This window comes from Camarhynchus parvulus, chromosome 2 (genome assembly GCF_901933205.1).
Source record: "Camarhynchus parvulus chromosome 2, STF_HiC, whole genome shotgun sequence".
In the NCBI taxonomy this organism is placed as follows: domain Eukaryota; kingdom Metazoa; phylum Chordata; class Aves; order Passeriformes; family Thraupidae; genus Camarhynchus; species Camarhynchus parvulus.
This window is the reverse complement of record NC_044572.1, coordinates 118,905,389-118,922,879: the sequence shown is the minus strand read 5'-3', so window position 1 is coordinate 118,922,879 and position 17,491 is coordinate 118,905,389. Positions and strand designations below refer to the sequence as shown.

Below are 17,491 nucleotides of genomic sequence, written 5' to 3'. Positions count from 1 at the left end.
ACAAAGCTTTTTGTTGCATTCCAGTTGAAACAGAGATATTGTTTTAAGCATTGTCATCCTCTTCACCTTGACAAAGTGGCACAAGTAGTAATGATAATGGTAATGATATTGACATATTTGTATTGAGATTAGCAAAAGAGTTTCTGTGGCATGAGCATGCACTTGGAAATCTTCCTATTCTTTCTCATTCTATTCTGTTATTTACATGTGTTCACTGTCAGAAATAAAAAGTATGCTAAAACTATGGAAACTGAAATACAGTCATAGAAAGGCTAGTGCAGTTTGCATTTTCAACAGGTGTTAGCAAGCTACATTAATTTTGGACCAACACTCCCCATCACACCAAGGTCAACATTTTACTAAGCTAATAAACATAAGACTTGCATAGTGGGAGCCTTCAGTGACTTGTATTTGTTAAATCTTAGCCAACTGGAGGTAAAAGAAAAACATTTTTTGTTGAAGGTGGACTCCAAAGGGTTAGCTGCACTCCATTCAAATATCAATTGTACAGCCCATCTACTTTGCTATTATTCTACTAAAATTCTGTAAAATTAAACTAAAGTGCAAAGGAAATAGAGAAGAGTGCAAGGAGATAGGACAGGAAAAAATTCTTCAGTTGGAATGAATGACAAGTACATGTATTGCCTCAGGTTCAGACGAGATGCATTGGTTAACCTCTCAAACCTCCATTTTTTTGGAAGAATCCATGGTGAAACCTGTGGGCAGAATGTAGGTAAGCCTAAAGAACTTTGAGCTGTGTGCATGCTTCTAGACTGTATAATATAAATAAGAGATGTTAGTTTTGAAACAGTCTTTGAGATATAAGACTCAATGGTAGAAAAAAGAGATGGTACTTTCACGTGTAAATATACAAAGCTTAATGTTTGGGCTTCGGGCTTTTAGTGAGAAATATGTTCAGTACCAGTACCAAGCAAGGGGTGGAACTCAGCTCTTCGAAGGGTTAAAGTGAACTTCAGTCTTCCACCCATCGCCCTCTGGTACTGTATCTTCATAAATTTCCCCCGTTTATGGAGTGTTTTTGATGGCAGGCAATTCTTTGTTGAAAGTTAAGTGCTCTTTTATATGAATAAATAAAGAAGGCTTTGGTTTGAATGAATACATTATTTTGACAAATGTTTATTGGAAACCCAATTATGGCTTAATAAATCAGTGCTATCTGTGGTACATCAGGTGAGCTCACCCATGCCATCAAATGGCACGTTGAATATTAGTAGGATAATTAAAACAATTCTGTTGGATGTTGTTCTTCTTACCCAGGTCTGACAGTAGTCAAAACAGAAAGAAATTGTTTATTAATTTTATTTAACTTATTAAAATACTTTTTGTAAGATGTAATGGGCATACTCAACCCAAAAAAAAGGGGGAAAAAAACCCCATTTGTTTTCAATTTGCTGTTAGATTAAAATGACAAGGTCAAGCGGAATGCATGAACTGAGCGGCAGCTGAATTTTAAGGGTAGTTGGGAAGCAGAAAGGATATATATGAAGTCTATTGTTTGAACTTTACACCCAGGTGAAGTGGGGCTTTGTTTGTTTTGTCTGAAGTGGTCACTAGTGATATGAAATGTGTCTGGAGTCAATTCATGTGCTTCCTTATCCTCCCTCCTACAGTGATTCTGAGTTAGAACAACCAGACGAATGAGAAGCCATTTTCATAGCTGTGAAAATGAAGGGAATCAAGTGAAAATCTTAAACTCAAGGTCAAGAAGAAAGGGAGGAGTTTAAAATTTTTTTTTTTTTTTTTCTCATAATATTCCCCTCTAGAAAAAAAAATTACTGGGAGCAAACTACCAGGAATTCTCATCTCTTGAGGTCCCCTGACTGATGACAACAAAATGGAGATGTATTGGTGGAAGGACACTGAAGATCTTTAAGATTTATGAAAAGAATCTAAATTATTTCCCAAAGGACCATTTCCAGGCTTAGGATGTGGCTAAATTAATATCAACTAGGACTTACAAGCCTAAAATAAAGATTGAAACTGAAGTAATTTGGTTTGGTGTGCATTTGAATTAGAATAAATAGCCACCTAGATGTCTTTCTTACCAACTCAACCAGTGTATTATTCTTCTTAGGGGCACAGAAGAGGGAGTGAGGAGACATAAGGAGAACAGAAGGCAGCACAATGTTCAGCTTTTCTCCCCTGAGAGAAAATGAGTGTTAGGAGTTGGCCAGGGAGATGTCAATGAAAGACTTCTCTTTGGAATTTGTCAGTTCATTGAAAGGAGGAAAAAAAAAATCACCAAGACAAATTACTTTGTTACACCAGAAATTAATTTTCCTCAGGAGCAACTCACGCTCCAGATTTTGGGCAGTAGGCAGAGAACTTGGAGGCCCCAGGGCTGAATTGCCCACACTAGGACTTCTTGGGATCTCATATTTCCCCAGAGATCTGCTTCTCAGATCATGTATAAAGTTTGAGGTCATCTTCTAAAGAATAGCTAGACAACATTTCATCATTTTCTGCAAGATAGAGATAATATCTCTATTTTCCACCATCCCTTACCCTAGTCCCTTCTCAGGATTTTAGATTGACAAACAGTAAAAGTGTGGGAAGCCATATAGGAATTGTCTTCACTATTTAGGATTCTATTTTTCCATAGCAAAATAAAAGTACATTCAGCCTAAAAGCAGGCATGCACTTTGCTGCCAAGGACGCTGTCACCAGTAATAAATATTCTGCAATAAAGACAGAACTTAGTACAGTCACAGTGCTTGAAAGCCTTGGGCTTTTTCTCCTTACCTTCCTTAAGAAGATATTCCAGTGCTAGCAAATCTGGATATCTCTCTTCCACAGTGAAAGAAGTGAAGGTACTGGTTTTTATACCAATTTTAGTAAAACTAAATTAGTATTGCTTTGTCTCATGGATTGTGCTTTTCTGTCTTAACTTGTGGACTACATTTTGTTACTCCCAAGCAGGAATGAGGGATTTTAGAAGTAAACTCTTCCTCACTACACCAATTTCTCATGTGTAGCCTCAGAAAGGCAGACTGTTCAGTCCAAGCTATGCACATAGAAATTAATTTCCTTGAACAGGATCAAGGAGATGTACATGGTTGGCCTGGTAAAGAAAAGTGTGGACATTGAACAGGAAAGAAACACGTTTAGAAACTTTCCCTGAGCTCTGGTAAGGCTGAAAGAGTAACAAGATAAAAGCATTCTGCAGTCCATGAACTTGACACAAAAGACACAAGACACAGCTCTAAAGAACCCTAATTATCAACCAAAGCTTCAGCCCTTCACCCAGGGTTTCAGAGAAGTTTGTTGTCAATAAAGAATATTAACAGATTTGATTCCTGGCAAAGTTTATCAGTTTTTCTTATCTCTAGCCTCTTTTCTCAAACCTAGTTCCCTACCTTTGCTGTGGCCAATCTAACTGCAAATGTGACTTAATGGAAGGAGAAAGGAGGCGAGAGAAAGAACCCCGGGTTTTCATAATACAGATTTAAAACACAGCAGCTCTGAAATATTCCCCCTTAGATTTTATTTGTGAACAAACTGTGGCTATCAACCTTATTTCATTGTTGTTGATTTAGCATTCAAACACAGAGCTGAAATGTCTGGTTTCACTCTGCCTTCTGCCAAAAATTCTTGATAGACAAGCTAGTTTTATCTTTTGCCAGCCCCTGCGAGTGCAAGTCATCAGAACAGTTGCTGCTCTTTTCCCCAGTGATAGACAGAAGATACTGCACCACTGCCTGCTCTGCATAGCCTCATATTTTAGTGGAAATCAGCATTTAAAGTGTTACATCTTAGAGCCCAAAGGAGAAGAAACTTCATGGAAGATGGCTCTTAATTTGTATGCAAGATTCCTGTTGCCATCCATAAATCGCTCAGGCTGCTATTATAACCCAGAACAAGCTGGCATCACCCCTAAATACAGAAGATTGTGTGAAAGATTAACAGAACAAAACCAACAAAGAAGTCATTAAAACACCTAGATTATAAAATGCTTGAAAACATCTCCCCAAATTTCCTTGTGGCAAGACAGTGATTGAGCCATAAATCAAAGCTATTCTTCTTCAGGGAGAAGGCAGTACAGTGTGTTAACATGAAGGACTGCAGTCTTACAGTAATGGGGAGAAGCAGAAGACTGATCACTGCCCTCAGTTATTTTAAATGTACTCTTCTTTCCTTCCAGCAAGAAAAAAAAAAAAGCACCCTGTTTTTAACAGAATCAACCAGAATCAACATAAGTTAATAGAATATGGGTTTAATGCTGTATTTCATTTAATTAACACTTAGCTTTTCCTATGTTACATTTGCATTGCTAAAAAAGGAAAACTGTGAATTGTGTTGGATTAATAGATTAAATCGTTTCTTTGACAAACTAACTTTCACCAGCACATAAGTGTTCATGTTACAAAGTCTTTGTATTGTGGAAAACAAATAGTTATTCAAAGCCACTATGTACTCCTCAGTGATGATACATAACCAACAATGACAGAGAAACACAATGTTCAGAAAGAATTTGCTATTAAGGCCACAAAAATAATTAAACAAAAAAAAAAAAAAAAAAAAAACCAAACTAATAAACAAACAAAAAACAAAAAAAACAAACCTGTAATGTTCATTGCATTAAGAAATTCTGAAATCTACCAGTTTTCACTCTAACTTTTTGCCCTGCCACTCCATCAATTTCATCTGAATATGCCTGAGGTGTGCAATAAGTAGTGGGATGAAAATGGCTGTAATAAACAACAAGAAAAATAATACCTAACACCAGACTCGAAATAGTTAATATGCTTACAATTGTAAAACATATTTCTTTGATAATGGAAGGTTTCCAGAACATGTATACAAACAAAATACCTAGACTCACTACAGTGTGAGTAGCATAATAAATAGAAATGAGAACTTTTGTTCTTCTCCCCTTTATGTTAAAAAATGAAAAAATTAGGATGATTCCAACTACAGTTCTATACAGATATTCCATCTTCTTAGACTTGCAAAATGTTGTATGCTGTTTCAAAGTCCAAGTGAAGCCACAGATCCAAAGAAATATCAACACAATTACAGAAATTCTGACACTGAACAGAGTGATCAATGAAATACTGAGTATCCAAGAAGTGATGGTAAGCAATTTATAGAAGAGATACGTGAACTTGGAAAGCACACGAAATTCATCTTTGTCAGGCAGAGATTTTCGTAGTGATATCTGATAATCAACCATTGATAAGGAGATACCACAAAAAGACATCATAATGGCAGCATCTAAACAAAACACAAGGGAAAATGTTACATCAGAGAAAAAGATGCACTATTTTACACTATGATTGCTGAATGAAGTTTTAGAAAATGTCATGCTTTCCTAACACTTTCTTTAACCCAGTTTTATATTTACTCTCTGCTCAACAGCAAGTCACCGTAATTTTAAGGCTCACTTTAGTTACTTAAATCTAGGTATCTGATGCTGTTTGGTATGCATGTTATCCTACCCATGCCCTGGTCCTTAATGGCCTTGCCTAAATTGCATCTGCCACCTCCATACACAGGTGACTTAGAAATTCCCAAAGTATTGCAAATAGACTATAAAAATTTAAGTTTCGACAACCAATATATGTGAGTCTCCTGTGTCTAAAAGGTAGAAATCTATTACTAAGACTTGATCCTTCACATGGTCATATCCAAGATGACATTTGCTTGATCCTTTTACCTGAGTAAATTTTGACTTTGAAGGAACACTAGATATCAATGAAGGTATCCCCATTTGGTTAGAACAATTCCAACCCTGAATAAGTCAATGTCCTGCCAGTAATTCTGCAAGTCTTAGAGCTGGAAATGGTACAGCTGCTGTCGTGCTTCTGAGAGTTGAACCAGTATCTTTTCACCGTGGTGCATTCTACGATACTGGCATATCCTCGGATTTAGTTTTGACTCTGTCCCTCACCTGCAACATGGGTGATAGTAGTGACAGCTTGCAGGGCTGCTTTAATTACATTACTGACTTCCAAATGCCTAGGTAGCAGTTTCAAAAGAATCGGTAATTAAAACAACACATATCAAACTGCTTGGCAAATTACATGCTAATTGCATTTAAGAGCTTATTTTCAAGGATGCATCATTATGGTTTTATTAGATATTATTACTTTTCTATTTATGATGCAAAGTATTTATATATTACTTTTCATTTTTATAGTGAAATCTTCCTTCTCATTGATTAAGCAGAATGGACCATCTACTAGACACAAAATCTAATTAAATGCAGAGTAATAATACAGTGGAACATGTGTTTTCCAAGGTATGTTTAAAATGTTATCCAGTCTGAGTTATATTTTTAGGTAAGATACTCAACCTGCAACAGAAGGAAAAAGACAGACTTACATTGATAGACATGTGTTTTGCCATGTTCCATGAGGATGTAAATCTGAAGAAAAAGTTGTGGTGTGGTCTCAAGAAAAGTCTTGAACACCCTGAGCATGTTAATATCAGTCACTGCATCAATAGCTTGTTTTTGAATGAAGTTGGAAGGGTCTGCTTCTGATGCACCTCTGCTACTTGTTTGTTTAAATGCAGCTTGACAGCCGTATTTCAAAGCAAACCAATACCTATTTTAAAAAGGACACTTGATTAGACTGCTTTTTAGAAGACCAACTCAATAAAATGATACAGCCTTACAACAACTTTTTCCATCTTCTACTCAGACAAAATTTTGTCTGATATCTCTCTGGTATCAGGGATATCAGAGAATCATTTAAGTCCAGCAATACCATGCAATAAGAACATTAATAAAACAGAATGAGACTTTTCTAAATAAAGAATACAAGCTCAGTATTGTTAGGTTCTTATTTCTTTAAATTATTGCCTTTCTGAACATTCACTTAGCATCTCTCCTCAGTCTCTCTTTGAGATACTAATTCACTTTCTTTATATCCTTTTCAGGGTATTAACAAATATCCAGTTGTGAACTTCCACATCTATGTAAGTAGAAGATAGATCCATAAGACCCAAGGATAATACCTGATGAATTGCAACATAAAACAGACTTTTGAGAAAACCTACTACTTTGTTACTTTCTAAATAATCAGGAAGACTTATATTTTGGAAAACTCTGAAATATAAGTTTTACCCTTTTTTTTTCATCTTTGTGTCATAGTCATAGTTTTATATAGGTAACACTAACAGGCAGATACACTGCCTGTTGATGCACTATCAAATGAGATATTTATTACATCCATGGTGATGTAGGATAGAGAAATCTAGTCTTGCTATGATAGCAGAGGTCCTGAGATGTGGAGAGATAGGATACAGTGTAGAAAAGCACAGGCATAGGATGATAAGGGGTGAAAAAAGGGATAGGAATGAAAAAATATGTGCGTAACAATTTTAACATTATTATTATTATTATTATTATTATTATTATTATTATTATTATTGAAGATTTTTTTATGCATAGAAGAATTCTTTCTTTTTCTGTAATAAATAGATCTAAACTAATAACGATTCTTGGAATCAACTGTTAGAATTTCATATATACTAAGTTCTTGGCTTTATAGGTATATAATCCATGTGTTTGTCCATAAACAGGATTTTTATCATACCAGCCTTCAGACACCACTTCCAAACCCATTTCTGTCAATTTAGTTCCCAGATGTTTTGAGCTTCTAAGATTCTTCTCCAATGAACACATTTGGACTATTACCAGCAAGCAAGGACAAGCCTAAGTAGTCCCTTTTAAAGAAAATTCATTCAGCCAATCTTTCTAGTCCTGCAAAGACTACTAGAGCCTTTCCTCATCAAAAGATAAACTAATTCAGTAAATAAATTATGACAGTTGCATCATTCATTTGGATCTATGTTCTTAAGAAACTAAGCAGAACACCACAGGCCAACACTTGGTTATCTTAGACAGTTATACAAGACCGCTAATACACAAGCTGAGAAAGGCAAGGCCCTGTGCCTCAACCTGCCTATTTACATTCCCTAAGACAGCATCTGAGATAACGTCAGGATTCACGCTGAAGTGCAGCTTTCTAATTCCCTGGCCATCCACAGGATCACACACACCATGGGCCTGATGAAAGCCGTGCCTTGCATTTACCGTACGGGGAGAGGGCAGCAGATCACCAGCCAGCCAGATCTCCCAGGATCGTCTCCTCCCAATGTAACACTGGAGCACAGGACTCGTCTCCTTACTAAGGGACCTAGGAAGAATCCCTGGCTCCTTCAGAGGTTAAAAGTTTAACACCTTCATCACTTTTAAAGACCAAATCCTTTGACCACAGGGAAGGCAGTGTAGGGTTCTCTTCCACAACCACAAGCAAGACAGCCAGGATTGACAGCTCCTGGGTTAAGGGCATGCTAGAAGATTCATGACTTATTCCCTGGTATATTAAGGCATATTGACCATACAAGTGAGAATTGCAACAATAGGAGTAGGTGTGGAACAGCTTTGTTAATACTCAAGAGCCTTTCCTTTTCTCCTTGCAGAGATTCATAGACTGCATCCCTGCCACTCAGTCCATGAACTGGCTCTGGATCCATTATTTACTCCCAAAGGAAACTAATTCTTATTTTTATGGTTTTGTGTTTTTATCTTATTGTTTCCTGAATAATCACTCATAAGCAAAGAACTGAACTGTTTGGCAAGGCATCTAAAGTTTTTCTGTTTATAAAACAATTAGTATTCCAAAACATCTGGTTCTTGCATCTGAGATGTAAAAATCTGGAAAGTTTGCAATGTTTTCAAGAAAAAACAATTGAGTAGACTGATCTGCTAGCTGTCCATGGGCTCACCACCAGACCCTGTGTTTGTCCAAGCAGCAAGAAGTGGAAACCAGCTGCACAAATTTCAAGCTGCAGAGGTCACAGCCGAGATGGCAGTTGATATGCAAGGCAAGAAATGTCCTAAAAGGAATATTACAGCTGGATGCATACCTGAAATCACTTGTCATTTTCAAAGCACATTTCTTCTGAGCACTGTATATTAGGTTTATATTGTTATAATATGGTTTGCTATGTATTTGTCACTAGCTGTAGCAGTTTTGGTTAGGCCACTTCTGACTCTGAACACTTTATAGAATACCTTTTTTTTTTTCTAGTAAAATCCAAATCCTTCTACTGCTCTTTGATTAGGAATTAAGCAGGGTGGCATTCTCTCAGTTCCGCATGCTTATGTCACTTACTGTAAGTTCACTGTGATAAATTTTCATATTTTAAGAGTATTTTGTACTTATACTGTCTTTCTCATCTGTCCCTTTGGCATGTAATGTGATCTTTTAGGAAGGGCTCATAGCCAGCTTTTAGACCTAGTGTTGAAGCACTTTCCTAGCCTAGGGCAGAGTTCAGTCCATGCTAAAGGATAGGTAAGGTTTACATTTTCTCCTTCATCATGCCCACAGCTCAGTTAAACCCTGTGCCTGCTCTGAAACTATTACAGCTGTACTCCTCTAATCTATTTTCCTATAATAAATCTAATGCTATAGAAGTTCTGGGCTTCAATATTCATTGAAGCAAAAGGTCTTTTAAAAAGGTACTACAACTAATAAAAATACATTAATAAAAAGTATTGGATTAGTTATGTATTTTAGATAGAGGTACATCCTAAATGGAATGTGAAATTGTTATGTCAATAATACAGACAAATGCAGGTTTACCATTTACTTTTTCTCCCTATAGATTCATTAAAGAAAATATGTTCTTCATTCTTTCAAGGTATATAAGCTACTTGAAAGCCAACAGAATAAAAAACCTACAATTTCTTTACAACTGGAATTGTCATATGGTAAAGACAATGGTAAAGAATTACCAGTGTTTCTAAATACCATTCCCTTAAACAGGAGGGAAAAAAAGGGTTTCTGCCTTTGTAGTGTTGCTTTGTAGAGAACACAGATGACAGGGCTCCTACTTGTTATAAACACTCACGGAAAACACAGTTCCACTGTCTCTCTGTTCTTGAGATGTTCCTAGATATTCATCATCATTTCACAAGTGATGAAGTTTGATGCTGTAAAATTAGGAAGGGTTTGTTTCTGGCTGGGAATTCACAGGGGTGACAGCTATTTTTTTTGTTCACAGCCTTCACATGTGACAAGCAAGCAGCCTTGCCAATGTTTCCATATCACATGCTTGCCCTCCAACTTCCACTGACTTTGTAACACAGTCCCAGCATTATACTACACATCCCATCTCATGAAACTACACTGAGAAATGTTTGAGTGCCATTTAGAAATTCGTATAGGCAGGGTGTGAGTGGCCTGGCAATAATGATTGTCCTGTCAAAATTCTGGTCGTACAGTCATAGCTTTCAGCATTGTATAAATCCTTAACAAAGCAAAATTACTCTCTGCTGCATGTTAAATTTCACCTTCTAACTATCAAAATACTTGGATTAAACCCATGAAACTAATGCAACTAAGTCAATACTTAGGTCAGTAAATTTATATCAAGAAAATGTGATCAAACACATAGAACGACAGAATCAGTTAGTTTGGAAAAGATCTTTAACATCATTGAGAACAACTACTGCTCTAGCACTATCAAGTCCACCACTAAACCATGTCCCTAAGTGCCACATCTACATGTCTTTTAAATATCTCCAGAGATGGAGACTCACCCACTTCCTTGGGCAACTGTTCCAATGCAGTGAAGAAAATTTTCCTAATATCTAATCCAAACTCTCCCAGTGCAAGCTGGGGCCATTTCCTCTCATCCTGTCACTTGTTCTTTGAAAGAAGAGACTGACCCCCACCTGACAACAGCCTGCTTTCATTTGTAGAGAGCAGTAAGAATTTGACACAGGGTGTTGGGTAACTTAGCCTCAGTGACATCTCCTAGCCAGATGACTCAACATCCTTGTTATTGTTCAGTTCCACTTGCAGAGCCTCATACCTGTTATTCCAGGGCTCCTGTGAAGGTGTCACAGGGGAGACACACCTCCTGCACTGGGCAGGAACTTGTTGCCCCCTAGCCTTAAGTCACTGCTCAGCCAAGCGAAGAGTGGATAGGGAATCATCCATCTCATGCATCCTGCAGGTCTGTGGGGTAGTCTGAGGAAAGGCAGAGTGTGATTCTAGCAATCTGCATGTATGTCTCTCTGTCCCTGATACTCCTCAGCCTACTCCCCTCCTTCCAGAGCTCTGTCACTAAGCAGAGGAGTTCCTTTTCCAGAGTGCATCTCCCACAGGTGTGCTCACTGCTGCCAGCTGGTACTGCTTCAGAACAGGGCCCACGCTGCAGCCCATCACCTATGTTGGCTCTGAATTTTTCTCACTGCCTTTTAGAAATATGTAATGAAATAACCTCAGGCTCAGCAAAGCACTCGCATTTACTCTGATGTTGCATGGATCTAGAATTAATTTTTACAAATAAGCAAAAAAATCTTTTTCTTCTGCTTCTATTCGAAGTTGCAGGGCATTCTGAGCTACCTTTAAGCATCAAAAAGCACAACAGCAGATGCCAGTATCACAGTGGCTGCTGCCTATGTGACCTATTCTGACAGCAAATGTTATGAATTGCTAATGTTTAGTCTCCTACAGGTGTATCCTAGGCTGATGAAGCACACTGCTACACATCAGACAGCTCCAGAAAGCATATGCTGCCCTAAGGAAATGTCCCATTTCCCCACATTCCATGGCAGTGTTATTGTCTTAATGTTGTCTGTTGTGTCACAACTGTTCTCAATTCTACAAACATCTGTGCGAGCCATTTAAATGGGTCAGGCTGAATATAATTTTAGTCAGCCTAGTTAAAATGTACATTTTTAACTTAATTTTGTCTCCTTACAGAGCATACTATTGCATATGAAATATAATTGCAGGTTTGTTTTCCAACAAAAGAAACTAAAGCCTTCTTAGGTAAGAAATATTTTTAAATTTTTTTTGCCTCTGATTTTATATATAATGTATGTATGTATATACATCTATATATATATCAATATGGTTTGCATATTTATTACTTAGCATTGACAGTGTGTTAGCAAAACCAAACTGATTCCCATTGTTCTGTGCAGTGTACAAATCTCCAGTTCCCAAAGGGTAGTAGTTTGTAAGCCACCAGTTCCAGTATCTAAGGGGAGCCTAGAGGAAAGCTGAAGAACGACTTTGTACAAGAGCATGGAGTGATATGACAAGGGGGAACGGCTTCAAACTGAAAGACAGTAGGCTAAGAAAAGATATCAGGATGAAACTCTTTCCTGTTAGGGTGGTGATGCACAGGTTTCCCAGAAAATCTGTGGATGTCCCATCCCTGGAAGTGCTCAAGGCCATGTTAGATGGGGCTTTGATCAACCTGGTCAAGTAGAAGGTATCTCTGCCCATGGCAGGGGGATTGGAATGAGTTACTTTTTAAGGTCCCTTCCAAACCAAACCATTCCAGGAGTCTAAACTCAAAGATTGAGCAGGTGGTGTAAAAGCAGATGAAAGGAGGAAGAGGAAAGAAAAGAAAAGAAAAGAAAAGAAAAGAAAAGAAAAGAAAAGAAAAGAAAAGAAAAGAAAAGAAAAGAAAAGAAAAGAAAAGAAAAGAAAAGAAAAGAAAAGAAAAGAAAAGAAAAAGAAAAGAAAAGAAAAGAAAAGAAAAGAAAAGAAAAGAAAAGAAAAGAAAAGAAAAAGAAAAGAAAAGAAAAGAAAAGAAAAGAGAAAGAAAGAAAGAAAGAAAGAAAGAAAGAAAGAAAGAAAGAAAGAAAGAAAGAAAGAAAGAAAGAAAGAAAGAAAGAAAGAAAAGAAAGAAAGAAAAGAAAAGAAAAGAAAAGAAAAGAAAGAAAGAAAGAAAGAAAGAAAGAAAGAAAGAAAGAAAGAAAGAAAGAAAGAAAAAAAAAGAAAGAAAGAAAGAAAGAAAGAAAGAAAGAAAGAAAGAAAGAAAGAAAGAAAGAAAATTTGATGAGATTTATTCACATCTTATAATTTCAAGCCTGCAGAGTCCACTGACCAAATCTTATTTAATGGCTAGGCCCTCATTTTCCTCTTTGAATGAAGAATATGGGTTTCTGCCCCAAAGGATCTTCTGGAGAATCTCACCTTAACAAGTGTGACCTGACTTGACAGAATCTATTTTTATCCATTTACTTCACAGATGAACCAGAAAGACTCATTGTCTAAATTAACTACATAAATTAGATAACTAGGAGGGAGGACAGGAAGAAGTTGTACCTTGATACATCTAAGGAAAATACATATAATAAAAGTATGTAATATTTAATCGCAAAGGTACAAGCCCAGATGCCAGCTTGCTGTTACCAGCTTATACTTTACAGCATGGATTACCACACTGATGAATTGTGAGGAGTGGCTGAAAGAACTTTGTAACTTATACATAACAACTTGGAAATTTTCCAAGCTTAAGTAGCAGCACTGGAGAAAATATCATTTGTGCAATAGAGAACAAGTAACCAAGTTGACAACACCGTCAAAGGACAAAATAATGTTTACTAGATAATAAGTCACTCAGAGAATATGGAGCTAATTCTGGGAAAGAAGATTCAGAATTATAGAAATTCATGGTAAGAGATATTCATTGGAAAGAGATATTCATTTACCTGAAATGAGTTCAGGTAAATGCAAGAGTTTTGTGGATTGCTTTAGAGTCAAGGTAATCCACTAAGCAAACAAAGTTCCCTATCACCATTAAGTCAGTCCCTGAAGGAATACTCCTGCAAATATCCTTAATAACTATTCAGCTATTCATTTCTCTTCTGAATCTTGGTGAGTTTTACACACATGGTTAGACACTCAGATTGAAACATTACTTCCTCAGCTGTCTCAGATGCTTACTGTGCATAACATCACTTTGAAAACTTGTATTTATCAGTTATGACAGTAGTACATTTCAAAGCAATAATTTTTATTATGTATGCCTCATCAAATGGCTGATTAATCAAACAGAGTTGTGAATGACAAAAATCATTACTTACAAGTATATGGAAGAAGAACTACATGTCCATCAAAACCTGACAAAATTTACCACAAAAAGACATCTGTCCTCATGGAGCAGTAATTGTTAAGGCCAGAATTGCTCTTGTCCCTGAAGCCATACTAAGCACTTCTTAATAACTGTCCTAAAGCACCATGATTTCTCAATTTAAAATAAATGTTTAAATGTGCTTACCTTATAAAAATTCCACAATGAAAGAGATGAACTAGAAAAACCAGTTTCAGCTTCCCAGTGTCAGTACCTTCCCAGTCGTTTTTAAACCACTCATAACTAAATATCTGAGTTATTGTTGATGAAAGACTTCTAAAACACAAAATCAATATACTCCAGGAATACTGTCCTTGACAAAAATATCTACTAGCTACCCAGAAGTCCACTACAATATCAACTACATAAATCATCATTCCACCAACTAAAAAAAAGAAATTCTGCTTAGTAAATTTCATCATGTGTGAAACTGCCACTGTTTTCATTCTCTCCTCACTTAATGTAAAGGAATCTAAATGTTTCCCTACAATGGAGTCCTTTTCCTGACAATACCACCTTCTCATCTCGCTCTATACAAAGGAAACTTGTGTTATCCATTTTTATTGTGGCAAAGAGACTTGCATTTTTCCGTGCTCTTGATTTAAATATTAAATTAATTTCTAAAATACACATCTATTCTGGAAAAGATAAACGTAAATTGTCTTTTTAATTGATGGAGTCATTCTTCATTACTGATTCCTAAAGAGAAGAAAAAAAGGAAGATTAGCAGTAACAATATCTTCATCATTTAAAATATCCTACAGCAATTCTCATGACCATTTGAACAGGCAAGTACAAAATGGACAATGTGCTTAGATACTCGTGAACAATCAGCCCAAGAAAGCTGCATTTCTGAACCTGCTGAGGTCACCCATTCTCCCAAACAGTGACTCTCCACTCAAACAGCTGTTAACTCCTAAGAGTTGCAAAACACTAAGAAATAAGTGTTTAAAAGCAGCTTATGGAAAAAGATTGATTCCTTCCCAGAACTTTTTAAATTTCTGAACTCATCTCCTTTACTGTGTACAGCACAAAATGTTGAGAAAACTTTTGTCTTGAGCACACACCATGGTATCAGAATAAACATCATTTGTCAGCTTCCAGCTGTGTCACTGCATTTGTGTGCATATGTCCAGTGTTTTTATCATTCCTGTTTGGTTTTCTACATGCAGTAGGAAAGTGCTAAATAAGATTGCAGCTCTCCTGCTAAAGAGGCTTGTAAGGAGCCAGACCTGGACCAGTGTATACCTCTTTGAGAAATGTCTTCTAAGCTGTTTGTAGCTACACATAGATGATTTAACCACATAGCTCACTGCAAATAGAATTAATTTGTAGTCAGAACTACATTTTACATTGCCCAACACTGAAAGGGCTCTTGTAACCTCTTGGATAGTCCTTACATGTCTTTCCTTTGTAGATCTGTGGTATTTGGCAGGTGAAACAGAAAAGCTATAAGGGAGTACATTCTTTTTCTCATTCACCTCTGCAAAGCTATAAACTTAAATTTACAAAGTCCCTTTACTTCATTTACATATCTTAGGAAAAAGCTGCTGGCAGCAAATGCAAAGGATGGGATGCAGAACATGCCAAGGCTGGGCTGGTGCCAGTGGCAAACAGCTGCAGACAATACATGGGGAACAGCTGCACCAGGGAACTTGGAGCAGGGAGAGGGCATGTGGAGGCAGGTCCCTTTGGATTTTGTGAATTCAGGCACACTGCCAGAGAGGAATGAAATGAGATAATTGGTTTATAACCCATAAACAAAGGTAATGACTGTTCTTTGCTTGGGTTGACTGGGCTCATCTTCACTGTGACCTAGGTACAAACCCAAAAAAGAGAACTTAAGTTCTTCATTTCCTAATGAAGACAAGTGGGAACGTAACAGCCTGAAAAGGTGATGAGTGTATGGATTACTTTCTTGGATCTAGGCCTTAGCTATTTCTAGCCTCTCACTCTATCTCCTACTTAGGTTTCATGTCCTGGCCCAGAAGAGGCCAGAAAGCTCAGGCGATCTTGCAGCTGGGATAGCTGGAATCCTTTCACTGTTCTTTCCTATTCTCTCCAATAAAATACCACTAATCTCCTGCAAATCACTAATGCAATTTATATCCAATTCACAGTTAGATTCTGGGAAGTGGACTTCAGTACAAAGTCCATCATAAATTGAACTTTGTGTTTACAAACACAAAAAGACATGTGAACCATGAGCCAGCAATGTCTCTGTGTGGCCAAGAAGGCAAATGGCATTGGGGAGTGCACTGTGACCAGTGTGGCCAGCAGGTCAAGGGTGGCTATTCTCTCCCTCTACTCTGCCCTGGTGAGGCTGCATCTGGGGTACTGCGTCCAGTTCTGAGATCCCCAGTTCAATAAAGACAAGGAATTACAGGAGAGGGTCCAGCAGAGGGTTACAATGATATTTGGGAGACTGGAACATCTCTCTTGTGAGGACAGGCTGAGGGAGCTGGTTCTGTTCAAGCTGGAGAAGAGACTACTGAGAGGGGATCTTATCAATGAACACAAAATCTTAAGGCCAGGTGTCAAGAAGATGGGCCCAGACTCTTTGCAGTGATGCCCAGCAATGGGACAACGGGCAATGGGCACAAACCTGAACACAGGGAGCTCCATCTGAATGTGAGAGAAAACTTCACTTTGAGGGTGACAGAGCACTGGAACAGGCTGCTCAGTTGTGGAGTCTCCTTCTCTGGAGATATTCAAAACCTGCCTGGATGCAATCCTGTGCAACCTGGTCCAGGTGCACCTGCTTTAGCAGGGTTTAGATGATCTTCAAAGGTCCCTTCCAACCCCAATTGGTTTGTGACTCTGAATTTCTTATGTTTGAAAATTTGAGTATGAACCAACTTAAGAGTTTATTACTAGGGTTCATTCAAGAAAATTGCAAAGGAAACAGTACTCTATATGACAACATGTCATTCTGCAATTTGAGTACCGCCTTTGTGAAGCTGTATCTATGGTTTTTAGAACAGATTAAAAACAAAACCAAACATTAAACAAAACCAAACAAGCAAGTTCACTGTTTGACTGTTACAGGAAGCACAACAGTTACAGGTTAGTTAATACCTGGCTTCAAACAGAAAGTTCTTTGGAAGACAATTTATGGCCAAATCAGGCAAGATACCAAGGTTCACATTCAATGACTAATACTGTACCAGACATTCAAGTGGCAAGGAGGAGCCTCTGCTCTTGCACCTGAAATGAGTAAAAAAGGTAACAGGATTCCTCCCTCTAATAACAGCCTCCCTATCCTTTTTTATATAAGCACTTCACAAAGAGGAATATGAGAGAGGAAGTTTTACAGGCAGACTCCTCTGAAATAACAGCATGAAGAGTAACTGTGAGTCAGGGGATTTCTACTCCTGACAAGCCTGCTGTCCAAACTACTGTCATGTCAGCAGTCTGCAGACCTGTCTGGACATCTTGGTGCTATTTGGAGCCACCAGGTTAGCTGAGATAAATGAAGAGCCACACATTATCAAGCATGTCAGCTTGCTCACTGTCTCACAATTATTTTGAATAAGGATTCCAGTCCTGAAAGAGCCTTGGAACAGCTGAGAAGACA

General features: G+C 37.6%; 1 protein-coding gene across 1 annotated transcript; it reads right to left on the bottom strand.

Moving 5' to 3' along the window:
- Positions 1-4,591: 4,591 nt before the first annotated feature.
- XKR9 (XK related 9) lies at positions 4,592-14,390 on the bottom strand. The gene is made up of 3 exons (XM_030943778.1): positions 14,062-14,390; positions 6,346-6,569; positions 4,592-5,235 (listed from the first exon to the last, which is right to left on the bottom strand). The coding sequence occupies exons 1-3, from the start codon at positions 14,358-14,360 to the stop codon at positions 4,592-4,594; spliced, it is 1,167 nt and encodes a 388-aa protein (XP_030799638.1). The 5' UTR covers positions 14,361-14,390.
- Between the last annotated feature and the right edge of the window lie 3,101 nt (positions 14,391-17,491).